The following is a 27993-nucleotide window of genomic DNA, read 5'->3' on the forward strand; positions in this document are numbered from 1 at the left end:
CAAGAGAGTCAGTTCTTCTGTGCTCTTCACTGATAGCCCAGCCCTGGAGCCCAGCAAGGCCACTTGCATACTTCTGTCACCCCAACACTGAGCTGGGACTCAGGGCAGCCCCAAAGAGCAAAACTGGATACCCCATAGCATTCTCTTGGCCCTGGCCCCTCACAACTCCCCTCTTGAGAAGCACCTCAAAGCTTCCTGGGGAACACGCAGGGTGTGCTGTGAAGACAGCTCCAGCCCCTGCGCTCCTGTCTTCATGATGTAGCCATATCTACAATATGGCAAATTTCAGGTCCTCCTTCCCTGCATTATTGATAGCCTGTGCACTTTAAAAAAATCAATTAGAACAGGGCGGGGCGCTGGGGTTAAGAGAAAAGAAGCCTTTAAAAGTCTGCTCTTGGTTCTGCCGTTTTGAATAAGGACAGATAAAGCTTTCCCTCTGGTTTGAATAAGTCAAGCCCAAGGCTAGGTTGGCTGTGATTGGCCAGGACTAGGAAAATGCGGTTAAGATGCAAACACAAGCAAATATAACCCAGTGCCTGCAGCAGGCCGGGCACCTCCCACTTCCGACTTTTGGGGTGGTGGTTCTTCAGTTCCCTGCTGCTTGCTCACCAGAAAACAAGGACTGACGGGCAGAAAAGAAGGCAAGGTAAGTGCTGTCTGATGCATGGGTGCATGAGTAGAGCAATCCCGCTGCCTGAGGAAGACCTAAAAGGATGAGATTGAAATTGAAATGGCTTTGTCTTTAGGGATGTGGCTTTGAAAGAATTGCATCAAGTTTGTGACTAGTTTTGCAAACTTGTAGCTGAAAAATCCAGAAATCCTTTTTCATGGACCACTGAGCAGACAGGATTAATTTTCAAAAGGTAGAAATTCTCATATTCTCTCTCTCTCTCTCTCTCTCTCTCTCTCTCTCTCTCTCTCTGTCTGTCAGAAAGACGGTGGAGAGCAAGCAGAAATTAAAACCAGCTTCCTCTACTTAAGGTTCACTTATCTGAGTATTTTGTAAGAACTGGGAACCTCCATAATACAACCTGGGATTTCCAAATGACACCCCACCCTCAGGCACTCTGCAGCCCTTGCATTAATAAAGCAGAGCTTGGGGAGGAGGGAGGAACCTAGCTCTGGAGCTTTGGAGCCACAGTCAGTTCCTGCTTTGGGCTGTTCATCCAGCAGAGCCTCTGCTGCATTTGGGAAACCTGACCCAGCCCTGATTCCTCACTCCCCTGCTGGGAAACGGGCTGCTTTGGGCCTGAGAGCCACAGCCCTAATTCATGCTGCTTGCTTTGGCTTTTGCCAGGTGGACACTTCCCCATCTCCGACAAAGGACTTCACTAGCCTTTGTCCCTTCCCCTAGTAGTTGGGTCATGCCACTTGCCTTCAATAACCAAAATCTAAGCTCTGAAAAACCCTGATCAAGTGTTTCCTGGTAATCCTGAGCAGCAAAGGGTGGGGCCGTGCGTGCAAGTTATCAAACGAGAGCCTCCACCACTGGCTGCTCTGCGTCACCGCTTCGCTTTAGTTCAACTACAGCCGTAGACAAAGGGAGATGTGTGTGTGTTTCCAAAGTCTATTAGATAATCACTGTATTATCCAAACCTGGCTTCACCCACGGAGACTCAAGGAAAGAATGGTCAGCCATGCCCCTCACAGGCACGACCAGCCTCCAGATCGCAAACACCCACCCAGCCCTTGCCCAGAGGCTTCATGGCCCAGGTACATCTGAGGCTCTTCAGCCCTGTCCTCTCTCTGTTGCCTTTTGGGAGAAACTAAAGTAGAATTCATCTCCTGTGTGTATGATTGTCAGATTGCAAACTCTCTTAAGAGCAGGCAGGGATGGGTGTTGTAGTTATAAACTGACCTTACGTGACCATGACTGTGTAGATGTCTAACCCAAACTACACACACACAGCGTTTTCTCCCTGAAGGAACTTAGAAGCCTCTGCCCACAGGCCAGACCAGGCACACCCTCCTTCCATGGCTAGCACCCTGACCCTTCTTCCCCACCCAACCCTGCCATTGTCCCTCTTTCTGCAAGGCACGGGGAACAGATCAGTCGTATGACATGAACGGAAAGCGTTGTTTAGTGTGAGAAGTGCAGAAAGTCTAAGTCCAGAGAGGAGCCTGGAATGGTGGCTGTGGGGAGACTCCGCAGGCAGGAGCGATGGGATGAGAGGAGGAGCGAAGGCGACTGGGTCCCCTCACCCCCATGTGCCACGGAAGTTAGCAAAGCTTAGGAAGGCTCTGCCAGCACAGGTTCCAGAGTCAGATCTGAATTTCCCTCCAGTGTGTGACTTAGGGCACAAGCATTCGCCCCGTTGAGCTGTAATACAGTGTACAGTGAAGAGAACACACTCACCTAGAAAGCTATCACCGCCACGGGCAGCATGGAGGTCAGAACCCGAGCTCTTTACAAGGGAAGCAGCAGACGGGAGGTAGAACTTCTAGGGAGGCACCAGGTGCCCACTAGGCTCACAGGCTTGCAGTTACCTTGGACAAGTCATTTCCCCATCATGTGTCAGGCGGTGCAGGGTGTGCCGAGAGGACCCGGGCCAGCCACTGAGGAGAGGAGAGGAAGTGACTCGAGAGGAGGTTAGATGTCTGCAAGCCATGAGAGGCATCATCTCCCCTCTTGCTCTGTGATGTTTCAGTCCTGGGACCCCGAGCACCATGTCTCTGAGCAGTGCCTTCCGGGCGGTGGGCAACGACCCTGGGATCATCACCTGGAGGATAGAGGTGAGCGGGGAGGGCAGCACCCAGCACGCAGGTCTGCAGACGACCACCTTCAGCGCTCAGGCTGCTCGCAGAGGCAGCCTCAAAGTGCAAAGCCTCCCATCCTTTGCTAGGCCTGGGTGTTACAGGCAAGTGGGTGGCAGGTCCCAATCCAGCGGAGCAGGGTGCCAAGCTGAATGAACACACCCTTTATCTAGCCATCTGCTCAGTGAGTCTGCACTTCCAGTGACTGTCCCAGGAGATGGGTGGGTCCACCCAACAGGCTCCCAGCTGCTTTGGTCTGGGAAATGGAACACATTCTCCATGGGCTTGCTGGCTCCTGTGAAGTTGAGGGGTGGGGGTGGGGGCTACTCAGGGCATGTTCCTCCCTTCCCTGAGCTCCAGGGATCTGTAGCTGGGGACCACCCTGAACAGAGCAGCACCCCCTGCCAGATGTGCCTGTACCGCAAGCTGAATCAGTTGCCGTTAAACAAAACCCCAGGGTGACCCTTGGCTTCACTGTCCTGTTAGAAGGAGTCGCAGCTCCCTAGCCAGATGCTCAAAGCTTAGAGTGTCCAGGTACATGCATATTCTAAGTCTCCCAATTATGAAAAAGCTAAACAACAGACAAAAATCGTTGTCTTTATATTCCTACATTTCACACTCATTTCATAAGAAGGGGCTTCAAAAAGTGTGTGGGCAAATGGAATTAAAAGATGAAGGTAATTTTCCAGGAATCCTGAAGCCCCCTCATAGATCTCACACACTCAGCTGCAGGTTTCCTCACCTGGAAATGGTGATGGGACTCTGAGTGGCCTTCCAAGGACAAGCCATACACACAGGTGACAAATCAGGGCCCCAACCAACTGACCTCAAGTGTGGGACATTTGGCAGAGCCTAGCACAGCCCAGTGAAGTCCTGGCTGGCTTTCTGGTATGGCCACACGGCAGTGATCCAGGGGGAGAGAGCTGGGGCCACTAAAACAACCGCTCCGTCAGTGTGTTTTGTTTACCCGATGCTTCATATCCAACTCTTCTCCCTGCAAAGGCCTGCCCATGGCTCACAAGGCTGCCTGAGATAGCAAGATGAGACCCTGCAGAACACAGGAGTGCTTGGGGGAGGGGAAGCCAGGATGGGAACCCAGTTCAGACTTGGGGTGATGCAGGCAGAGCTCTGCTGGAGCTAGAGACCTGCCCACATGGGCCCTGGGAGTGACCGCCACACCCTGTAAGGCCAGTCGGGATGGCGCACTTAGCTCTCCCTATGGCTTGTGCCAAACGATGGGGAGGAGGGGCGGCTTGTGTGGGAGGGCGGGCTAGAGGATACGGCCTGTACTTGTCCCTCTAGAACATGGAGCTGGCGCTGGTGCCCCTGAGTGCCCATGGCAACTTCTATGAGGGGGACTGCTACGTCGTCCTCTCGGTGAGTGCCATCCCGCAAGTCCCCAGCCCCACCCCTGAGACCAGCTGGGGCTGCAGGGAGATGTGCCAGTAAGGAGGGCCCAGTCAAGAGAGCCAACTCTGGTCCTGGACGCGCCCTCTAGTGGAGGAAATGCTTCCCACTTGAGTGGCACTGACAGGCTGCACAGTCATATGACATGAAAGAGGAAGTGAAGACCTGAGGCTCGGGTACAAAGCCCGCAAAATCCCTGCTGTGCCTCAGTTATTTGGGGAACAAGCTGTCCACTGTCCGGAAATATTGGGAGAAGTGTGGGCTACCGGCACTTGAGCCCCACAGCAGGGCCGCCCCTGGGCCGGAGTGCGGCAGAGAGGGAGAGGTCCTGGGACTGCATGGTGTCTGGGACGACAGTGCTGCCACCTTCCCCAGCAGCAGCAAAGGGAAGGGTGTGGGGCTACTGGCCTCTGGACTTGCTCTCTGTGGCCCACTTCTAGACCCGGAGGGCAGGAAGTCTCCTCTCTCAAGACATCCACTACTGGATCGGGAAAGAGTCCTCTCAGGACGAGCAGAGCTGTGCAGCCATCTACACCACCCAACTGGATGACTACCTGGGAGGCAGCCCCGTGCAGCACCGAGAGGTCCAGGGCCATGAGTCTGACACCTTCCGCGGCTACTTCAAGCAGGGAATCATGTGAGTGGGTGCACTGCAGAAGAAACCCAAAGCACGGATAAGCAGATAAGCAAATCGGAACAAAGCTCTCACTCCTGCCTACTGGAGCACTCATTAGAGAGCCGGGTAGTACCCTGTGTTGGCGAAGTTGTGAGGAAGCAGGTGCCCTGGGCCGCCCTGGGCCACCCTGGGGGGGAGTGTGGGCTAGAGAACACTTAGGCAAATGCCACCTCTGTGTATAGACATCCACGAGAGCACCCAAAACCAGAGTGCTCCTGGCAGTGTCACGAGGGCTAGTGGCAGCACAGCCCCTCCCTGTGTGGCTGACCGCAGCCAAGATGCAACAGCCCAAAGCAGCGGCTCAGCATACGCACAGCATACGCATGGATCTTACAGGAAAGAAAGAAACAGGCAGGTAACAGAAGAGCCATTTGCTCGTTAAAGAGGTTCATGCAAACAAGACAACAGAGGCTCCGCTGTACCAGATGTAAGCAGCTCCAGAGACATTACACATGTTGGGGTGCTGGTCCAGTTAGGGAGAAGCTACGCAGAACAAGGGCAGGCTTTTGTAATGTGTCTGAAACTGAGTTTAGTCAATTAACAGTTTTGCAGTTGACATTAAAGACAAAGGGGGCAGAGGAACAAAGACATTCCAGGCCCTTTATCTGAGGTCCTGCCACCACAGAGCCCCTCCCAAGAACACCCTAAGTCAAAGGCCCTGGCATCCTCACTGCTTCCTGCCTTCACCTGATTTGGAGCTGGGCGGGGCTAAAGGCCAGGTATCACGGGTGTGACTCACAGTGACCCTGCAGCACAGAGCGGAACTGCCCAAGGGGGTTCCAAAGCTACTAGTCCTTATGGAAGTGGACTGCCAGGTCTTTCTCTGGCCAAATGGATCCCCCAACCCAGTGCTTACTGCAGGGTACCAACAGGAAAACAGGGTCTAGTTAGTCCGATAGCGATTCCCAGCAGAGTGGCCCTTGTGGGGTCATTGGTGCTGCTACTTCTGCTGCCCCCTCAGGCCCCTCCCAATATTCAGCAGACTCCTGGAGCAAAGCATGCACTTTCATGCCCCAGGCCGTTGTCACTGGGGCCCCCGCTGCCCAGGGCACGCTTCCTTGCACCTTGCTTCAGAGCCTTCCCTGAAATCAGTCACCAAGTCCACATCTGTGACAGTAGGAACACCTGTCCCACACGGGCAGAGGCTGCACTGTCTCCTCGGTACCTAGCACAGCTCAGGGGCTCAATAAATGATTGGATGCCCCCTCAGCTACAAGAAGGGGGGTGTGGCCACCGGGATGAAGCACGTGGAAACGAACACCTACGCGGTCAAGCGGCTACTCCATGTGAAGGGGAAGAGAAACATCAGGGCCACTGAGGTAAGTGCTGCCCACTCTGCCCTGGTCCAGGACCTCCCCATCTAGCACCCAAGAAGCCCTCTTGACCCACATGTGGCTCTCATTGGCAGGTGGAAATGAGCTGGGACAGCTTCAACCAGGGGGATGTCTTCTTGTTGGACCTTGGAAAGGCCATCATCCAATGGAATGGCCCAGAGAGCAACAGTGGGGAGCGCCTGAAGGTAAGGCCATGTCTCCTCTCCGGGCCTCTCTCCCCTCCCTCCGTTAGTCATCTTCCATGAGGCCCTTCCCCAGGACCCTTTCTTTCTTTTTCTTTTTTTCCGTTTTGCTAATTGCTTTATAACCACAAAGGAGTACAGAGGAGGTCCTGTACCGAACAACACAAAAAGGTTCAAAGGTGGAGGTGTTCCCTTAGCAAGGCTGAAGAGTCCAGTCTCTGGTATTTGGAATTTAGGCGGCAGTCCTTGGTTTTGGATGGATCACTGGGTATGTGGGCACAATCCATGCTTTAACCAGATTTGAACAGAAGGATGGCCACTTGGCCCAGGTAGAAGTAAATGAAGTGCTTAGTTTCATGTGTCACATAACTACCAAAGTTTCTGCCCACAATGCAGTGCCAAGTGGGATTGTACTTCTTATCAAACTCCTTCTTGATGTGGCCGCAATGTCCTTCTCTATGTTGTATTTCTCCAGCGCCTGAGTCGCGCACTCCACCGAGTCCTGTTGCATCTCCTCCGACATGTCGACATTTTTGATCACGGCCTTTCGGTCGCACATTGTTACCGTGAAGCGCGGACTAGCCAACTGCGACGGTCCTGGGGGAGGGGGTTAGAGCGGCTCAAACACAGCGAGAGCCGTCGCTACCGAAGCCGTGGCGCATCTAACCCAGGACCCTTTCTAGACCCTATCTGAGTACTGTCCTGAAAACAGGCCGAGTGTGTGAGCCTATGACTCTCCACCACTGGGCGCTCAGCATCAGAGTAACTCCTGTGCCTGGGGGCCGGGCTGCTCCTTGCAAAGCCCTCAGACATAATGGGGGTTGGCGGAGCTGAGTGCTTCCTTGGGCTCTTTTGGCAGGCTATGCTTCTGGCAAAAGATATTCGCGACAGGGAGCGAGGGGGCCGTGCTGAAATAGGAGTGATTGAGGGAGACAGGGAGGCAGCCAGCCCGGAGCTGCTGAAGGTCCTTCAGGGCACCCTTGGCGGACGCTCCATCATCAAGCCTGCAATCTCCGATGAGATCATAGATCAGCAGCACAAATCAAACATCATGCTGTACCAGTGAGTAGAGAAACCTGGATGCTGGGTGGAAGCTTAAGTGGGGGAAGGTGTCCCCTAGGAAACCAGGAGCCTCTGCCTGGCTCCGCCTTTTGGGTGCAACCATCTGGCTTTCTGCTAAGTTCTCAAATGCCGCTCCTAGAAGGCCCTGGCTGTTCCCTCACTCAAGGAGGCAGCTACCTTTCACCCTTGTTAGCATGGGCAGAGCCTTCCCTACACTGCTCTTCACACACTAGGATGAAGGAAAGAGGAATGACTGTGGGAAAGTGCAAAGTCTCCCCCAGAGCATCAAGTCCATCACATTCCCACCTGTAATTCACACCATTCCTGTTGTAAGAAGCCCAACTCGACCCAGATCTCTACACAATCACAGTCTCACACACACACACACACACACACACTCACTGAAATGCGTTGAAGCACGAGCTAACTTCATCCCTTCTCCAGTGTCTCAGACGCAGATGGGCAGCTGGCGGTCACAGAGGTCGCCACAAGGCCTCTGGTCCAAGACTTACTGAGCCATGATGTAAGTAGTGCTTGGGTGGGCTGAATGTGGGGTGTGGCCAGGCCTGGCTTCAGTGGTGGAGCCTGTGGGAAGACCTTCTTTATGACCTTGAGCAGCAATAACCACATTTGCTCCTGACTCTAGGACTGCTATATCCTGGACCAAAGTGGAACCAAGATCTATGTGTGGAAAGGAAAAGGAGCCAGCAAGGTTGAGAAACAGATGGCCATGTCTAAAGCTCTGGTACGAACTACAAATGTACATTTTTGTCCAGATGAGTCCATTGGTCACACTTCATGTGAGTTCGGAGAGCCATGGACTTACTTCCAAGTCAGGCAAACCAAAAAATCAGTGTCATTGAGTCGATTCCAACTCATAATGACCGTATACAGCAGTTTTCAACCTGTGGGTCGTGACCCCTTTGGGGGTCGAACAACCCTTTTACAGGGGTCGCCCAATTCATAAGAGTAGCAAAATGACAGTGATGAAGTAGCAACGAAAATAGTTTTATGGTAGGGGGGTCACCACATGAGGAACTGTATGACAGGATCACAGCATTAGGAAGGTTGCTAACGCTGCTATAGAGGATTTCCAAGGCTGGAAATCTTTACACAAGCAAATAGCCTCCTTTTTCTCCCAAGGAATGGTTGGTGGGTTTGAACTACTGACCTTGCAATTAGCAGCCTAATGTTTACCCGACAGTCCCACCATAGCTCTTCAAACAGACAAACAGATTCAAATCTAGATTCAAATTTGCCTCTTCCAAATGAGTTGTCTCAGGAAGACTACTTAACCCCTGAGTCTCGGTTTCTCTGTCTCGAATGTGGAGAGGGTCACGGTCACCTCCCCCACCCCTCCTGAGGCTGTGGTGAGATTAAACAGTGCTCATAAATCGCTTGGGACAGGGCGTGGCATACTGCACTTGCCGGAGAAGAGGTCCTAGGTGTTATTGAGGAAGTTAACACAGCCCTGTCCTCAGGGGTCTATGATGCAGGAAGACCCATGCAGGCAGGCCAAAGAGGTGCACTTACAGAGAAATGAACAAAGGGCTGTGATGGAAAACAGAAAACACAGGGCAGCGGATCTTCCAAAAAATTAATTACCACCACAATCGAGGCCTCCTGTTGAAGAGATGCCAAGACACCCCATCCAGTCCATTCCTTGAGGGAGGTTCATCCGGTCCCTAGGCAGCAGTAATTCAGAATTTGACTAAGTCCCACCAGGAAACAAGCCTGTCAAGAGGCTTCACATGGGGGGCTCCTCAAGCAAGCAAGCAGCCCGGCCCATTCTTCAGCTGAGCCCGCTCTTGGGGCCGGGGTGTGTGCAGAGCTTCATCAAGATGAAGGGCTACCCCAGTAGCACCAACATAGAGACGGTCAGTGACGGTGCCGAGTCAGCCATGTTCAAGCAGCTCTTCCAGCAGTGGGCAGTGAAAGACCAGACCACAGGTCTGGGGAAAACATTCAGCATTGGGAAGATTGGTAAGCCCCATCACCCTCACTGCCAGCAATCTCTACAACAGCAGGCACGCTGCATCTTCTCACATGGCTTCCCCCAATCCCTTCCCTCAGCTAAAGTCATCCAGGACAAGTCTGATGTGACTGCACTGTACAACAAGCCCAAGGCGGCCGCCCAGGAAAGAATGGTTGATGATGGCAATGGGGAAGTCCAGGTAAGCCCAGTGCATCCATCTCAGGGCAGGCAGCTGCTCCTAGCACCCTCTGTGCTTCTTGCTGGAGAGGCGGTGGCAAGGGATTCTGAAGGCTTTGCTTCCCTTTTCCGCTTTGGCAACTGGTTGTAGTCTCCAGCAGGCTTCCATGCCTGCATCTCTCCCACAGTGCTTCAGGAAGCAGAGGGGCGAATAGCTATCGTAACTCACCTGGCACGAGTATATTCAAATGCTCTCAGAAGGCAGAGAATGAGCCTTGACGGGATGCTCCTGACCGGGCTGTGGAGACAATCCACTTCTTCTTGGGAGTCATATTATGCAAATACGTGGCTGAGGTCCTGTCACTGGGAAAGAAGAACGCGAGGGGGGAGGGCTTCTTTAGGCGGAAGTTGGCGGCTCGCCACCTGGATTCTCTGTTATGCTGGGTCCGCGTGCCTTCAGGAAGCTGGCTCATTTCTGGGGACTTGGGCCTCCTCTGCACCCAGGTCTGGAGAATTGAAAACCTAGAGCTGGTCCCTGTGGAGCCTCAGTGGTACGGCTTCTTTTACGGGGGAGACTGCTATCTGATTCTCTACACATACAAGGTGAACGGGAAGCCACACTACATCTTATACATCTGGCAGGTAAGCCTAGAGCAGGTTCTCGGCTTGGGAGCCTGATGTTCCTCCTTGCCCTGGGCGAGGGTGGAGGTGGAGAGACCCACTACTCCCCACTATCACTCCGCAGGGCCGCCACGCCTCCCAGGATGAGCTAGCAGCCTCAGCATACCAGGCGGTGGAGGTCGATGGGCAGTTTGATGGCGCCCCAGTGCAGGTTCGGGTCACCATGGGAAAGGAGCCACGCCACTTCATGGCCATCTTCAAAGGGAAGCTGATTATCTTTGAGGTGAGGACCACACGATAAAACTACTGACTACGAATGCTCAGAAAAAAATGGGCCAGCAGGAGGGCCTCAGTACAGGACGTGCAGAAATGCAGGGGTGGGTACCCAGAGAGAGAGATTAACATAGGTAAGTGAATCCTGACTACCCAGGGTTTCGAGTCCAAATCACTGCCTGATGACAACGTTACCTGTGCAGGTGCATTCCTCTCAACTCCCTAACACTCTAGTCAGGCAGTTCCCCTCATCAAACTCACCTACCTCCTCCCCCCTCCGCCCAAAGATGCCCTGTGCTCCCCAACTCCAGCTACCTCAAGTGCCACTTCTTCCATGAGCTCCAGGCTGAAACACTCCATAGAGAGTCACGTGTTTGGTAGCACACAACCATTACGTCAGATGCCAGCTCACTCATTCATAAGCCACTGTCTGAGCCTCAGTTTCCTTATTTGTACTGCAGGGAAATAACACTTAATCCATAGGGTTATTATTATGGGGAGCAATGAATTGATGTCAGCAAGTCACAGAACCTGGCCTAGAACAAAGTTCTCAGAGTGAAAGCAATTATGATTGGTACTGTAACACCTGCTTAGCCCAGCCTCTACACTAGTCTAGAATAGAGGTCTCTAATTGAGTTGGCCTCCCACCCCCTTTTCAGAAAAACAGATGACACAAGAACAGTTTTCCTCATTTTTCTTCTCCTTCAGCATCCCCCTCCCCCCTCCAGTGCCCCCCAGGAGAAAGTGTCGCCCACTTTGGGTGATCACTGATCTGGGATCTTCTCGGGGCACAGATGTGTCCACACCACCTCAGTCTCTGGGAAGGCTAGCAAACACACTGGGCAGTTGGGCCCCAGCCATGGCTTTTTCTCCTCCCTAGGGTGGAACTTCCAGGAAGGGAAATGTGGAGCCTGATCCTCCGGTCAGGCTCTTCCAAATTCAGGGAAACGACAAATCTAACACCAAAGCCGTGGAGGTTCCAGCCTTTGCCTCTTCCTTAAACTCCAATGACGTCTTCCTGCTGCGCAGCCAGACAGAGCACTACCTGTGGTACGGCAAGGTAGGCAGGTGGGCCCTGGGCCCACTCTTACACCAGCAGGGTCCTCACCAGATGAGGCTTTTTTTTTTTTTCTGCAGGAGCTCCAAGCAGCCCCCATAATCGGGCATCCAGTGAGAGACACCCACAGACTTCTAAGGGGAGGGAGGCAGGGGAGGCCCCTCTTTCCACACCCATTTGGTGGATTGTAACAGGTACTAAAGCAAAACAAAAACATTGATAATATCCAGTCCCAGCGGGGAAGCAGAAACAGGTACTCACACTGCGGACAGGAACTCACAGCCTCAGGAAAAGTTGGACAGTTTCTTAAACATGCTCAATTACTGGACAGTTCCACTCCTACGTCTTTCCCCAAAGGCAAGATACCTGTGTTTTACACAACAACCTGGATACCAGTATTTATGGCAACGTGATACACAATTGCCCAAAACCGGAAATCACCCAATTGGAGAATGGCTAGGCAGGCAAACTGGGGTACACATGCACACATGCCCAGGGGAACGCTACCAGCAATAAGGCGGGAAGAACCCCTGCTATATACAACATGGTCAATCTCAGTGCATTTCTCAGTGAAAGATGCCAGACCCAGAAGCTTCCTTGTATAATCCCACTGACACGACGTCCTGGGAAAGGCAGAGCTCCAGTGACAGAGGACTCAGTAGTTAGGGGAAGGGGAGGGAACAGGGTTTGACTTCAGAGAAGTAGCACTGGGGTGTGGGGCAGGGGGTTGGGCAGCAAGGACCTTGGTCTGTATCTGGACTCTGGTATTGGTAACATGATCCTGGGCATTTTTCTGAACTCCTAGGACTGTACATTAAGAGAGTGAATTTTACTATATATAATTTTATTAATTGGGTTTTATTTCCTAAGAGGAAAGAAAAGAATCAAAGGTAGGCACCAAAATCCCAATGGGCGCTGAGTTTCGCCACTACTGTGGGTTGGCGGGCGAGTCGTGCCCCTGGAGGCCCCTTTCCCCTCAGAGGCACTGTGCTTGGGGGCTGGTCCCCACCGCACAGAGCTGCTAGTCTTAGAGGCTTCTCTTCCACATCACCGTGCCACGAGAGACTAACCATCTGTGCTCCCCACACCCTCCCAGGGGTCGAGCGGGGATGAGCGGGCCATGGCTAAGGAGTTGGCAGGGCTCCTCTGTGACGGCGCTGAGGACACGGTGGCCGAGGGCCAGGAGCCAGCTGAGTTCTGGGACCTGCTAGGAGGGAAAACTCCCTATGCCAATGACAAAAGGTACGGGAACGGGCACTGACTTCTTGGCTCCCCCTGCCGCCCAGTCTCATGAACTGCAGAAACTCTAGGCACCTTTCACTTTTAAAATAAAATTTCTGAGGGAATGGCATTAAATTGTGAACACCTGGTTTGCAGAAGGGTATGGGTGACAGTGGAAGCCCAAAATCCATTCACACGGAGTAAGCCTGCGGTGAGGGTGTGAACTGCCCTATTATTGGGGAGCACTGCAAAGTCTAGTAAGGCAGATGCAGTATCTCATCATCGATCTCCCTTTTGACCCATGTTAAAACTGTTTCAGCTTTTTAAAAAAAAAGGGGGGGGAGCACACATGGATTAAGCCCTCTGACCAGGGAGGTGAACAGCCTCGCTAACATGCAGACTGCATTGGAAAATAGAGGGTTGCAGATAGAGTAAAGCTAAAATTTAGCATCCTACCATTTGATCTCCCTAATGATCCATTTAAACTTGTTCTGGTTTTAAATTTTTCTTTTCTTTTCCTATTGAAATTTTACTGTTGTTAATGTTGTCCTGTATATAATATCCAGAATAAGTAAATCTAGAGACAGGAACTGAATTAATGGTTCCTTAGGAGTATAGCAGAGGAGGGGGGTGGGAAGTAGGGAGCTAATAACAAGTACAAAAGTGAAGGAAATGTACTGATGATGGTACAACTCTTCTTGATGTGACTGAACTACAAAGTGTATGCTATGTGAATTACATACCAATAAAACTGTTGGCGGCGGCGGGGTGGGGGGGGGTAGATTTCAAAGCCCCTCACTTCCTCCAAATGGACTGTCTTCCAGACTACAGCAGGAAACTCTAGATGTCCAGCCCCGCCTCTTTGAGTGCTCCAATAAGACGGGTCGGTTTCTTGTCACTGAGATCACAGACTTCACCCAGGATGACCTGAACCCCGGGGATGTGATGCTCCTGGATACCTGGGATGAGGCAAGTCACTTCCAGAGGACTTGAATTGCATGACAACAGCAGGGTGGCACTGACCCATTCACTGTCACATGTTTGTCAGCGGTGGTCTATTTTGCCCCGGGGTTGGGAAGAGGGAAGGTTGTTTCAAATTCTCCCCTTGCTTTGGGACGAGCAGGCCAAGCGGTCATCATGCCTGCTCATCTCTTAGGACCAAGAGCAGCAGATTCCAGTCCACAGTAGGGTATGAAAGGGATGTTTCTAAGACAACCCCTTCACATCCCATGTTTTCCCATTTGGCTCAGCAAACTCTGCACTCCCTTCCTTTGTGCCAGGCACTGTGCAAGGGGCGGTGTCACTAAGGTGACGGGCCCTCCCCTCAGGGTTAACAGGCTAGTGGGGAGCTAGATAGAAACACATCACTTTCTGTGATGGAGGCAAGTGGGAGGTGCCACGGGGCACACACTAGGGGCACTCACCACCGCTGAGGGAATCTTCCCAGAGATGGCGCCTAAGGTGCACCTCAGGAGGCTTTCACAAGGCAAAGGCGCAGACGACATTCCGGGCACAGACAAGTGAAAGCATGGGGCGAAATACAACTGGACACTAAGAAACCCTGTGAGACATCAAACAGAGTTAAGGAAGGTCTAGCGAGGAAGCTGGAGAAACAAGTATGGGCCTTACCAAAGTTGAAATGTACCCTGGCCACTTGCTAAGTTAAAGCAAGGGAACAACAGGGTGCGATAGGGCTTTAGGTACATCACTTCAGTAACTGTGCGGACAGAGCGGGGAGGGGAAAGGCAGGCTGTACACTGGCAGGTCAGGTAGTAGCCTAGAGGAGGCTTGCAAGAGCTGCTGTGGGTCTGCATTAGAACAGCAAGAAGTAGAGACAGAGGCATGATGACAGTTGACAAACCCAGGAGCCAGCATTTGCAGGCTGGCCTAGGGGACTAACTGGATTGGGGGCATGGGAATATAGGGTGACCTACCCAGGTCTCTTAGCTGACTGGCTACATGGGTGCCACTCACCAAGAGAGATAACTCAGGCAGAAAGGCAGTGTTACATTTGGGGTATTTTAGGTGCTTGGAGGTAGCAAGAGGAAGTATTCTGCACCTGGATTCAGGAAGCTGAAGTTCAAAAGAGACTTCAGGACTAGAAAGAGGTGGGAGATACACATGGGTGGCAATTACAATCCCAAATAGCATGCCAATTCTGGGAGAATCTTCCGCTCTGCCTAGCAATGGGTTGGGAAAGTATAAAGGTTATTCGTGACTGAAGGGAAAAGATAAGGTGGTGTGGATGATCTAGAACTTAAATCCTTGGTATAAGCAGACTACAAACATTACATTTCTCCCACAACAGGTATCCTTGTGGATTGGGGCTGAGGCAAATGCCACCGAGAGGGAAAAAGCCCTTGCTACCGCCCAGGAGTACCTGAACACCCACCCCAGCGGTCGAGATGTCAACACCCCGATCCTAATCATTAAACAGGGCTTGGAGCCGCCCATCTTCACAGGCTGGTTCCTGGCCTGGGACCCTCACATGTGGAGCGTAAGAACATTGCTGAGAAGACGCTCTCACTGCTGGGCCCCTCTAGCTAAGGGCTCAGGGAGCACTGGTAGGAAGCCTGATTTGAGGGCTGAGTGAAACCAGGGCATTTCCTCCACACTCACTCTCTCCTTCCATGTCACTTTCTTCTCCTTCCTACCTATCCCACTGGTAAATCCAGCTGGAGAACCCACAGCCTACCTCAAAAACTAGCAGCGCACATAAGCACCGGTTTATAAAGTGCATACAAATCCCTAACTTTTGACCTTTGCAACGTACCCTGCACGATAGCCAGCAGTCGGCCCAGTATTCAATTCCCACGTACTAGATGAGAAAGCTGAGCTAAAGACAACCCACAACCCCAGAATGGTGGACTCTTAGTCAGCGCCTCTCTCTCGTCTCCCAGGAAGAAGTGAGGGGGGCATTCAAGAATACTGATTGTATCTCAGTACCTTCCAGTCCTGCCTGGGCCCACAAGTGGGAACTTGTCCTTTGTGCCTCTCCCTGCCTGGTCTTGACTCCCTGGGGTTTGTCCCCTTTGCTTCTCCTGACGTGACAGATCGGACTCACTGGAGAGGCCCCTCTCCTACCATCAGCACCTCACCCTGTGTTCTCTCTCTCTCCTCAGGCGGGAAAATCATACGAACAGTTAAAGGAAGAGCTGGGGGATACTGCTGCCATCATGAGAATCACAGCTGTGAGTTGGTGCTAGGGAATGAACTGTGTGCCCCATCACATTGTAAATCCTAACCTCCCTGTTAAAATCCACTTGGAAATGAGTTTTCTTGGAGATGTTAATGAGCCAGGGTTAGTGTACGGGGTACCCTGCTCTCTGTGGAGATAGAAGAGCTGTTAAGCAGGGTCAGCCAGCAAAGGGGGCCAGGGAGATGTGAAGCCACAAGAAGATGGCCCAAGAGCTGAGAGAGAAAACCTTCCCTGAGAGTCAGCCCTCCAACCTCCTCGACTGTGCTAGAATCCATTCGTCTGTGTTAAAGCCCCTGCTCCTGTTTCTGCCGCAGCAGCCTGCTCCTGAAGCAGCAAGTAACACGGGCAGCCAAAGCAAGGGGCAGCAGTGCCGCATGGACAAAGCCCTGTCGTGCCCTTTATATTGTCTTTTTTTTTTTTTCAATCAGTGGAAAAAGCAGGCCTCAGAGCCAAGTTCTGTGTTTTATTACCTCCTGGGATTTAAAAGACATGCCATTCAAAGTCACTGTCAGTATTGTTTTTCGGAAGTAATAAGCTTCTAACCCAAATGACATTTGTATCAGTGCCTGCCAGTGAAGTGCACAGAATTAAGTCATCTGTCCCTAGTTTCCTGGCTGAGGGACACAGGGTCTCAGCCAGGAACCTTCAAGCTCGCGGACATCAGGGTGAGTGCCTGGCGCCAGGTGTTCAAGTCGTCTGCCAATCCTGTCCTTGCACTCGACACACTCACGTGCTTGCGAGAACGGTGACCAGCTTGTAAAAATGTATTTAAGAAAAGTATGACTGGAGATATTTCAAGACTGAGAATCTAAGGCCTAAGTCAAAATTCCATGAGAAGGTATGTGGTCCCAATTTTACAATGCGAGTGAAGCATAGCCTTTATGCTGAACTAGTTCTATGTCTACACTGCCCCAGGAGCTGTTTAACAAAGCATCCCCAGGACCTACCTTAGGTTTACTGCATCAGTGTTCTCTAGAAGGAACTCCTCCCACAGAGGACATTTTTTAATTCCCAGAGGATTCCATCATGCAATCAGGTTTGCAGTCCACTGTTCTGAAAGTGACTACAGAGGGGAAAGTGGTACATGCCGAAGTGTTCACTATTCGACGTAGAACTGTAATCACACAAAACTAAACCATCTTCTTTCCCTGAGTCTGCATTCCGATCCCATTTCACAGGACATGAGCAACACGACCCTCTCGATGAGTTCAGCTGACAGTGGGCCAACATATTATCCTATTGAAGTTCTACTGAAAAATCAGAATCAGGAGCTGCCAGAGGATGTGAACCCTGCCAAAAAGGAGGTGAGTGGCTGAAGGACATGCATCTGATGCCAAGCACCCATCTCAGTCGATGGCCTTAGCGGTGCCATAAGCACATGAGCTACCCAGGAGTTCAAGCCAAAATTCCAAAGCTTTTGTTTTAATGTTTGTATACAAAAACACCTGTTTTCAACAACTCATACACAACACATTGTGTCACTGGTTGCAAGTCCCACAATGTAACGTCACTTGCCCCACTTCCTGTCCCTGCCTCCATTCCTCCTCCTTCCCAACCCTTCTGAACTCTGTCCATGGGCAAATGCCACCCTTTCATCTCAGATGGTTGATTATTCTAACGAGTGTCAGCCTCCCTAGTGTTACTGTCCTTTAAGAGACCTGCCTGATGTTTTGGCTAAAAATTCGAGCCATGTGGGTTCATTCGTTTCGGAAGCGGAAGGGTAACTAAAGGCCATAGTCTTGGTTTCTACCAGTCTCTCTCCAATCAGTACGCCAGGTTTCCTGTAGGATTGTGAGTTTTGTGTCCCACATTTCCTCCCACTTTCCAAGATCTTCCTAATGGGATCCCTTTCAGAGTCGTTGGTAGTAGCCAGGAACCATCTAGTTCTTCTGGACTCGGGGTCATCATGGAGACGGCTGTTCTTGCTGTCCATTAGTTCACTGGACTAAATTTTTTCCATGTGTCTTCAATGTCCTTCATTCTTCTTGGTTCCGGATGGAGAGACTAGTAGTTACAGCACAGATGGCTGCTCATGAGCTTTTAAGAGCCCCTTAATACTAGCCGAATGACTCACTCCCTCAAGGCGGCGTCTGGTTTTGTCTGAGTTTTCATAACTTTGCAGAGCTTGACCTTGACTCTCCCCTCCCACATTAATCCATTAGTCTCTTTCACTCCTCTCTAGCTCTCTACTGCCTTCCTGGGCCAAGCCACCAGGAACGCCCACAGTAGTCCCAACTGAGCTTTACCCTAGAATCCATTCCCCACACAACAGCCAAAGAGATCATTTTTAAAAGATGACTTTCTACTTTAAAACACTTATAATGTCTTCCCACTTAGAATAAAATCCATAAGCCTTTCCTGACCCTTAAGAACCTACAATCTGGCTCCCGTCCACTCTGACTTTTCATCTGTTGCTACTCTCTTCACTAACTGCCCTTCAGCCAGTGGTTTCTTGAACATACGCTCTCCACAGCCTTTTCACTTGCATTTACTGCTGCCTGAAAAGCATTCTCCCCTGTCGACAAGGCCAGCTCCTTCTCGCCACTCAAGCACAGAAAGCTCCAATGTCACCTTCCCAGGGAGGCTTCTCTGACTACACCTGCAGCACTGTCTTCCTCTCCCCAGTGAAATGCTTAAGGGCAAAGAGCTTGTCTGCCTTCCTCACCATCACAGGCTCCACTTCTCAGCATCCCAAACGGTGCCCGAGAGAACAGACACGAAGTTTGCATTGAGTAACTATGTTCATGGGATGATTTTTCCTTTTGAGTGACTTGATTCTAGAAGAGCCTCTGGGTTTTCCACAATGTCTTATCCAACCAACTCTTAAGCAGCTGGTCGACAACATTCTTGAAGGCAGGGGCTCTAGCTTAATAACTGTTACTTGAAAGTGAAATATCCCTATCAGTATATAAATGTTGAGACAAACTTTATCCTCCCAACCAGAACCACCTGATGGGCATTTGAACATGTGCCCCAAAAAAGTAGGTAAGGGTATCAAGTCATTACATCAAAATCTAATGTCTCCAATTCTTACCTTAGTATACCAGGGAACACAAAGGTTTGTGGAAAAATTGAGTTAAAAGGTAGCAATTTTTCCACAAATTTTTTGAGATTCCTTCATATAGCCCATCTTATGTCCTCCTGGCAACTGTGAGAGCTTGAAATCCAGTCAGTTTTTCCTATGGGCCAAAATGGGCCTTCATAAGGTATAAGTCTAGTAGAGTCTGTCTACCTCTCCAAAGACCAACCTAGGACTCCCGCATCCTGTCTCCTCCATCTCCATTGGCACTAAGAAGTATTCTGTATCTCCCTTCTAACCAAGAATCCTGTGTTCTCCTCCAGAATTACCTCTCCGAACAGGACTTCGTTTCTGTGTTTGGCATCACAAGAGGGAAATTTGTTACCCTACCTGGATGGAAACAGCTCCAGCTGAAGAAAGAGAAGGGGCTTTTCTAAGGCGAGCGAGCATATGCCTACTGCAAGACCACCAAAGAAAGCAGATAGTGCCAAGTCAGGAAAATATTTCTCTCTGCCAATTTTTGCCTAGGGTTTGCAAATCACAGCTTGCTCTCCGTATTCTCTCACCCTATATCTACTATGTTATCTGCTCAATGGGGGTTCGTGAGTTTCCAGCTAAGTCAGAAAGCACTAAAACTGCATGAATCTGAAAAGCAAAGAGGTAGATAGGAAAAAAAGTTTAAGCAAAAAAGGCATTTCGTAATACTGCTGCCAGGATCTATGTTTGTTTTAATAAGCTAAACATTTCCCAAACCGACTTAACTCACAGTCCTTAAAGACACTCACACCAGACTGCACTCGCGCAGCCCAGTCTGTGCCACCCCGTTTTGAACTTTCGAATAAAGAGACCTGGATGAGCAAGCCAAGTGCTTTTCAGCATGGGGGGTTTTGCCTCTTCTGATCACTAGCTTGTTGAAGTTTTAAAAAAATATTTTTTCAGTTGTGAATTCGATGGGGCTGATCTCTCTCTTCGGTTGGGAGCAAAGTCCCAGCATTGGGGATGCAAAATGGCTATGTTGAGTGAGCTCTGGATAAGTGGACCACTGCAATTCCTCTTCTGGCAAAACGATGTCAAAATCTGCCTTACAGAAGCTTCCAGGAAACCTCGGGTCCACCCACCCAAAACCCATTACCCCAAAGTCAGAGAGGGCCGCACACTGTTAATTTCCATAATGCTGTCAGAACCAGCATGTGTACCACTGCAGAGTGCCTCGGACACGTGTTACAGGGAGCCGCACGTGGGCCACATTCTCCAGACATCTCTCAACACTTTCACAGGAATCCCAGTCATGTTGCTGGGAGGCTCCTTTATGGCCCAAATCTGTGAAAGCAGAAAACGGTAGCTCTCTGCCACAGGAGGAGGATGCTAGAATGGATGAGTGAGAACATTTAGGGAGCCCAGAATCAGTCTAGGGTACGTGGAGCAGCAGCATGGCCGCTGATGCCTGTTCTCCCAGTTACTTCAATAGAGCAAATCTGGCACACCTAAGGTACACAAAAACGAAACCCAGTGTTACCCAAACAAGGAAGAAAAAGGGCTTTACCCTCTTCGTTCTATAAGCAATTTTATTTAACATTGTTTTATAAACTAAAAAATGAATCCTGGGTTTGAAGAGGCTTAGGAATCAGCTTCCTTGTGCCTCGATGTCCACAGCTAAGAACACCCACTTCCTCCCGAGTCTTTGGGACCTACTCAGCCTCGACCGCCTCTTCCCCTTCGCCACACTCAAACCGCACAAAGTCCACAACAGACACCCCCTGGGGCTGCACATACTGTCCCAACGTGATAGAGGGGTCTAGCAAATAGGGCTGGGAGAGCATCTTGGTCTCTGCCTCTCCCCCAGGCTCATCGTCCAAGGAGCCAACAGAGAGTGGGGCCATGCCCACTACATGCTGCCCAAGGCGGCGGCCAAGGTCTTCGAGGTTCGCTTTCTGCTCAGATGTCTCACAGACGACCAGGGCCCCATATTTCCCCAGCACCAGGTTGTGGAGCGAGGGGCTGTGCGTTGCTCCGTGGATGTAAGAGCCAACATAGAACCCAGAGGGCACCTTCACCCACGCAGCGCGTTTGAGAGTCATGTTCTCTCCCAGGTTACCTATAAGAAACAAAAACAAGCAACCAACACACCAGCTGGATAAGATGACTCAGGTAGCTCCAAAACGCACAGAGGAGGCCAAGTCCTAACACAGACCGGCCCTCTGCACTTGGATGTTCTACTAGGTAGAGCGATGCTATGTTCAGTTTATGTTTCCAGAGAACAAAGTGTGTGTGTGGGCGATGGCGTAGGTGAGGTGGAGAGCACCTTTACTGGCACCAACTCTGTACACCAGGCTCTCTGTGATTTAAAACACCTGAGCTGGGCTGTCAGATCCTATGACTCAGAAATGTCAGTTCTGGCTACATGACCTTGGGCAAGTGACTCAATTATATACTGCTACTCACTAGCTTAACAAGCTTCGTGTTCTCATCAGCAAAATGGAGAAATAAAGATCATGTATGGTAAAGCACCATTACAGTGTCCGACACACGGGCCAGGTGCTGGCCTTTACTCGTGCTTCAATGCAGAGGGAGTCAGCAATCTGTGCGGCTCAGCGAGCTAGTGAGCAGTGGAGCTGGCACGGCTACTCAGGACTCCAACACAATCCAGCGCTTTTCCCCGCCAAATTCCTACCCCTCCCCAATACCACAGTAACTGGTACAGACAACTCCTGATCATTCACTATATCACGAAAAAGCCCCAGAAAATCCAACCCCCATGCCATCTGAGTTTCAACTTCCTCTCCTCAAAAACAAGATGGTAACACCTTCAGAATTGTAAGAACCAAAATGGGAAAAAAAAGAAAACTAAAATATATTATATATATACATATATATATATTTTTAAAGAAGCAAAATGAGCTCGCCTTGTCCCCCCTCTCCTGGCTATTCTTTCCCTCTATCAGAAGGCCCAAGAAAACAAAAGAGAGAATAAGTAAAGGGCCCTGAACTAGTCATCGTTAAACCAAAGTCCTGAAAAAAGGAATATGTGGAAGCCAAAGTGAATTTTGAAACAATGCAAAGCATCGACCCAACAGTTAATTCCCAGAAATTGACAAAACTGAAGCACCCGTTCTTCCAGAATTTCCTAATAAGCCTCACTGAATCATCATAAATATTGCATGACCTCATAAAAAAAAAACCGAAGTCATGCCTTGCTTGGAAGCTTCAGATAAGCAGTTAGATTCCCAGCAAGCCCCAACCCAGGCCTACTCCCCCCCCCCCTTCATCCATCAAGGGCACGTCGGAAGAAAGGAAAACCCCAAGTCCCACCATCACCAGCCAGATGTGCCTATGGTCAGCAGGCTCTCACAGCACTGACCTTCACAAATCCAGGACCCAGTGTTGGTTTTGGTTTTTTAAAAAGGTCAAACCCTTGACCACAGTGGTCTTAGGTTCTCCCGGGCCCCTTTACGAGGAAGGTGGGTGACACTGTAATGTATTGTTTCTCCTGAAGCGCACAGCCTGGCAGCGGGCCGGCAGTCAGAAGGCTCTCTCCACATCTCTGGCTAAACACATGCTTTGGCCAGCACGGCTGAAAATCATGCTACAATCAGCTAGAAACTGGGAGATTTCCCCACACAAGTCTACAGGGGGGTTCATTCCCGCCAAGATAACCATTAACAAGGGCTTGGTGTGGCTGCCTGTCTGCAGGACGCCCACTGGGCTCTAGCACCAAACGCCAAGCCTGCTTCTCACGCTGGCGCTGTATGGTCCTTCCAGGCGTGTCGTTCTTGATCTAGACCGAGACACAGCAAAGGATCCAGTCTTTAACTCGTTTCTAAAATCCTCACAAGTACTCACCAATTGCTAGGGCCAACTGATCCTTGAGCGAGCCTTGTCTGTCAGGCCCAGCTTGAAGTTCAGAGAGCTCAGAGGAATTCAGAAAGCCCTGCGTGCACAGACAGAGAAAGCAAACATGAACCATATGCACTACTCAAATTATCAAGACAACATGCAAAACTACCCACTCCCATTCCTCATGAGAGAAGGACGAGGCTGTCTCTCCATAAAGATTTCCCGCCTTTGAAACCCTAGGAAGGCACTCCAGTCTATGCTATATGGTCACCATCAGGCAGAATGGACAATGGCAGTGGGGTTTTACACACAGCTGGTACTTTCCCTTTTAGTGTACTTTTTAAATTGTGAATTACGTGAGGGTGCAGTGGGGTGTGTTTACATTTCAGATCACCAACGACATTCAACAGTCCAGGCCACTCGTTAACCACCACCCCTCCTAGTCTGCCCCACCCTCCTCTCCCGAATGCTCTTCTCCTTCCACCCGCCCTTTCACACAGGTCAACACCCGCCCACCTTCCCACCCTGCTCTCCCTCCGTCTGGTCCCTTCGGTAGTCAAGACGGTGTCTTGGTTTTTATCTTACTGCAGTGGTCTCATCCAGTATGTGCCTCTTGTGACTGACGTCACTCAGCAAAACCTCCTCCAGGTCCCCCAAGTCGTGAGGTGCTTCGTGCTTTCATCATTGTTTTCCAGTGACACACAGCAGTCTCTGTGTGTGTGTGTTTGTGTGTGTGTGTGTACCATGGTTTATCTGACCACTCTTCTACACGTGGACATGTGGGCTGTTTCCAACTTCTTGCAATCATGAGCTGGGATGAACACAAGGGGGCCCACATCTGTTTGTGTCCCGGCTCTTACTTCTTTGGGGTACACACCCCACAGAGGTATTGCCGGATGATGTGGGATTTCTATTCCCAGTTGACTGAGGTAGTGCCACATTGCTTTCCCCAATGATTGTACGGGTGGTACTGTTAATAAACCAAAGATGCTGAAACTTGTCAACAGATCCAGTTTCACTAATATTTTATTTGATTACTGAACCATCCCCAATTCCGTTCCACTTCCATCCTTCAGTCTAACTTCTTATAATGCAATTTCCTAGAAATCAGGAATATTCAAAAATACCAACGCTAAAAGGTTTGTGGATGAGTGGCTGGAATGAGTGAGGATGCAAGCGCCGTGGAGGGAAATGGCCCACTGTCTGACAAAACCAGTTATCCTGGGCCTGCAACTGGTTTCTAGGGATTTACCCTACATCGACTCCCAACAACACACACGTGTGCCTACCAAGCCAAGCCCAGCCCAGCCCAGCCCAGTGCCAGGGAGTAGGCTGACTCACAAGGGCCCTTTAAGGACAGAGGCGAGCTGCCTCTTTTGGATATAAATCTTTACGGGAGCAGAAAGCCTCATCTTTCTCACTCAGAGCAGCTGGTGGGTTGAACTCCCAAGGAGTAACGCACTGTATGCCACCAGGGCTTCTAAACATAAGCACAAAGTTACTCATGAAGGATGATTTCTCCTTGTAAAATACCAGGAACAACCCAGAGGCTCAGAGGAGGAGATGTGTTAAACAAACCATGGTACACACTAGGATGAAGTATTGTTTTATACCTTGAACTCTGGGACACTGGTTACATTTTTAAAATTACTTAATTCTTGTTAATGTCTTAATCCAAAAGTGAAATCAATAAGGATTTGGAGGAAGTACTAAAACTGATAAACACATATGGGGGAACACATAAACTGTATTTCCAACAAATAACATAACCTCATAAGAAGCCCTGGTGACACTGGTTAAACGTGTGTGTGTGTGTGTGTGTGTGTGTGTGTGTGTGTGTGTGTACACAAACACAAATTCACCTAAGCCAAATAACTTTCAGCAGAGCCCTTTAACCATTTACCTTCAAGATAAATACAAAAAGAACTACAAAGAAATTTTCCAATTAGTAAGTTTGTCATTTGGAGTAGTAAGGTGTAGCAATTCTGAAGCAACTGCATATTGTAACACTAAGTTAACAAGCAAACACAGTAAAGTTGCTAAAAGCAAACTTCTCACGGAGAGAAGGAAGATACGAATTTCGAAAAGAAGAGACGGAAGCCCCCTATCGTGCTGGGTGAGAAACGGAGAGACACTCCCACACACTGAGCGTGGACACACACACTTCCTTACCCTATCTGCTCAAAGAGCAAAGAAGCAACGGTGCCTGTCAGCTACCCATTTGATTTCTAATGCCACTTCCCACCCCCATTCCTTAGAAAGGTGCCCCATTCTGGGGCTCTAATTCCTTCTTTGGTTCTCCTATGGATAATGCTTAGTCTCCTAACGCCACTCTCTCTAGAAGCCCTTTCCTCAGGACATTCCTCAGGATTTCTGGACACAAAGCCTCAGATGGTGTCATCTGACTGGCTGACCCCATTCTACTGGCATTCATCTACTCCTCTAACAGAGAGTTCTAGAGCCCCCACTGAGTGCTGGACATGGTGAGGAAGGCAAATTGTGTTTATGAAGTTTACATCCTACTGAGGAAAACAGAAAAATACAAATAAATATGCAGTAGAGAAGCACTGTAACAAAAATGAAGAATAAGGGGATAGACAGAGCAACAGGAGAAAGGACAATCCTCTTGAAAGGAGTAACATTTAAGCAAGACTAAAGCAAGACATGAGACTATGTGGAAAAAAATTGGGAACAGCAAGTCAAAGACCTGGAACCAAGTTACAGTGTTAGAAATTAGCCCCCAAACTCACTTTGCTGTATGTGGGGAGTTGCTCCTTGAGGCTCTGACAGTGCAGCAAGGTCCCAACAGCAACTTGCTGGACCAACTGTTGAAATTTTGAATTTCTGGAAACAAAATCTGTCTCACAGTTTACCTGTGGGTACAAATTAGTGCTGCTGTAAGAGCTGTTTACTAAGTCTCGGGAAGAGCCTTAGGAGTAAACCCAGTTACACAAGCTGCAGACTTAACAGAAATAAATGACCCTGGAATTTCTAAGATGTAAGTCTTCTTCTTGAATTACTGCTATGAGTAAGACAGACCTGTACACCAGCAGACAGGTCCACTGTGTGCCTCACGGTCTCTCGACAAGTGGGCCTCCTGACTGGCTCCATTCGCCCCCAACTCCAAGGCACGCTAATCATAACTGATTTTTCACCAATTATGGCCCTAACCCTCCTCTAAAACAGTAACTCTCTGCCCATCATCCAAATAGTAATTCCTAGCGTTAAGTTCTAACTGCTCCAGGAAATGTAAAGCTTATTCCCACTTGACAGAAACTGTCTAGAGCAGGGGGTCGGCAGGGAGCCATATGCGGCTCTTTTGGTACATCCACGTGGGCTCTGAAGTAAAATTGAAGCAAATTAATGAGCATTATTCAGAGAATGGTGACTTCATTTGCAATTGAGCCATATTTATGGCTCTCGAACACTTTTTAAATTGTTATAAGGGGCAGGATTGGCTCTTGCTCTCAAAAAAGTTTGCCAACCCTTTGTCTAGACTGCTAAGCCTTTTAAAATCAACACATCTGTGCATGTCTCAACATAAATCTATAGCCAATAACTGAGGTCTCACAGCTTTAAGGTCTATCTTTATGGTTCTCAGGCATCTTTTAGAAGGCAGAGACTACCCAAAGCCTTACCCACAGAGAGCTGAGCCTGGGATGGAGAATTCCGCCAACTCACCTCCACTAATACAGCTGTGTTGCCTTCCTGCAGCAGCCCAATCAAGCCTTCCTTGGTCTTCCTCCCATGGAGCTTGATAGCTTTGCTCCAGCCCTCCTTCTGGGCCTCCTGGTGGAGCCAACTTTCTGCCTACCCATTGTGGAGAAAGGGGACAGATGGCAAATTACAGAGTTCATAACCAGCTGAGCCTCAGGTTCCCCCATTCTTTCTGCCTCTCCTAAATGCTACAGTAGAAACTAAAATTAACATTTATTACAGCCTATAACTACATGCCAAATGCCAGTCATTGTACCTGGTGCTTTGGGTAAACGTGTTCTTCCTAACAGCCCCAGGGGTGCATAGTAGCATCTTCATTTACTGACAAGAACGCTGTGACTCTGAAAGATTAAGGAAGACGGCTACATCTCGCAGCTCATGTGAGGACAGGCACCATCTGAGAGCCAGCCTGGTGGTGTCTTGGGCTGCTAAGCACAAGGTGGGAAATGCTAATCCGCCAGTTCTTCCACGTGAGGAGGCGCGTTTTGCTCCCCTGAAGATTGACATCCTTGGAAACACCCAGGGGCAGTTCTACTCTGTCCTATATGATTGCTAGGAGTGAGCCGATGGCTTTGGGTTTAGTCCCTAACTCCTTAGCTTACACAAACCCTCTCCACTCCAAGTAGGGGGAAAGGGTCGGTAAAGTCTCGCATGGAATGGTTTGTCACCCGTGGGATCCTGACTCAATCGCTTCCCAATCAAAGGCCAAGGAGGTTCCATCGGTTCGGCCAGAACCCCTACCTAGGACTCTGCTTTGGGGGTCAAAGGGCAGGCGGCCTTACTTCTGTCCCCTGGAATAGTGTGCAGCCTGGCACCCCGCCCACACACCTCTTTGAGATCCCCACCACACGTGTCCAGAGCTTTCTTGCAGTTCACAAAGGAGTAGCCCGTTTTCCGCCGCAGCTTCACAAGCAGCTCCTTGCGGGACGGCGAGGCGGCCGGCGTGGGCCCGCTGTGAAACGAGGGCCAAGGCTGCGGCGGCTCTCGCAGACGGGGCCCCGCCTGCAGAGGGAGGGCGGGCAAGGAGAACCGCGTGAGAGTCCGCCGGGGGCCCCGGGCAGCTCTTGGGGGTGGGGAGCGCACGGCTAGGAGGGGTCTTAGAGAGGCCGGGGCTCGGGCGGCAGGGGAGTGGCAGTGCACCGGCTCCGGGCGGCGAAGAAAGGACGTCCGCAGCCGGGGGCTACCGGGCCGAACCGGGGCCCGGGGAACGCGAGAGCGGCAGGGAAGGGAGGTGTGCCTGCCGAGCAGGTGACGAGGACTGGGCTCCTCACCGGGCGGCTTCCGGGGCGCGCAACCTGGCCGAGGCGCAGCGACCGTAGCAGCAACATGTCGCAGGTCTCGCTCCGCGGGCCGGCGCGGGCCAGTGAGGCGACGGGCGACGGCGTAGCAGCGGGGCCAAACTTCCCCAGGAGAACGCGCCCGGCCGAGAGCGCCACCTACTGGCCGGAAGGCACAGTCGCCTCCTACTTGAGCTAGCCTAGACCA

General features: G+C 50.5%; 2 protein-coding genes and 1 pseudogene across 2 annotated transcripts; 1 reads left to right on the plus strand and 2 right to left on the minus strand.

Annotated features, from left to right (window-relative positions):
- Nucleotides 1-858: 858 nt before the first annotated feature.
- Nucleotides 859-23936, plus strand: AVIL (advillin). Its single transcript, XM_075551368.1, has 19 exons — nucleotides 859-2733; nucleotides 4057-4131; nucleotides 4602-4798; nucleotides 6048-6156; nucleotides 6246-6356; nucleotides 7213-7415; nucleotides 7860-7938; nucleotides 8062-8160; nucleotides 9245-9398; nucleotides 9489-9589; nucleotides 10072-10209; nucleotides 10313-10471; nucleotides 11342-11521; nucleotides 12615-12760; nucleotides 13564-13708; nucleotides 15048-15236; nucleotides 15862-15930; nucleotides 17117-17242; nucleotides 19281-23936. The coding sequence occupies exons 1-19, from the start codon at nucleotides 2668-2670 to the stop codon at nucleotides 19392-19394; spliced, it is 2460 nt and encodes an 819-aa protein (XP_075407483.1). The 5' UTR covers nucleotides 859-2667; the 3' UTR covers nucleotides 19395-23936.
- On the minus strand, nucleotides 6447-6927 carry LOC142449976 (dynein light chain 1, cytoplasmic pseudogene; annotated as a pseudogene).
- Nucleotides 20505-27908, minus strand: TSFM (Ts translation elongation factor, mitochondrial). Its single transcript, XM_075551365.1, has 6 exons — nucleotides 27780-27908; nucleotides 27337-27510; nucleotides 26473-26601; nucleotides 25542-25664; nucleotides 22798-22885; nucleotides 20505-21052 (listed from the first exon to the last, which is right to left on the minus strand). The coding sequence occupies exons 1-6, from the start codon at nucleotides 27834-27836 to the stop codon at nucleotides 20646-20648; spliced, it is 978 nt and encodes a 325-aa protein (XP_075407480.1). The 5' UTR covers nucleotides 27837-27908; the 3' UTR covers nucleotides 20505-20645.
- Between the last annotated feature and the right edge of the window lie 85 nt (nucleotides 27909-27993).

This window comes from Tenrec ecaudatus, chromosome 6, assembly GCF_050624435.1.
Source record: "Tenrec ecaudatus isolate mTenEca1 chromosome 6, mTenEca1.hap1, whole genome shotgun sequence".
NCBI classification, from domain to species: domain Eukaryota; kingdom Metazoa; phylum Chordata; class Mammalia; order Afrosoricida; family Tenrecidae; genus Tenrec; species Tenrec ecaudatus.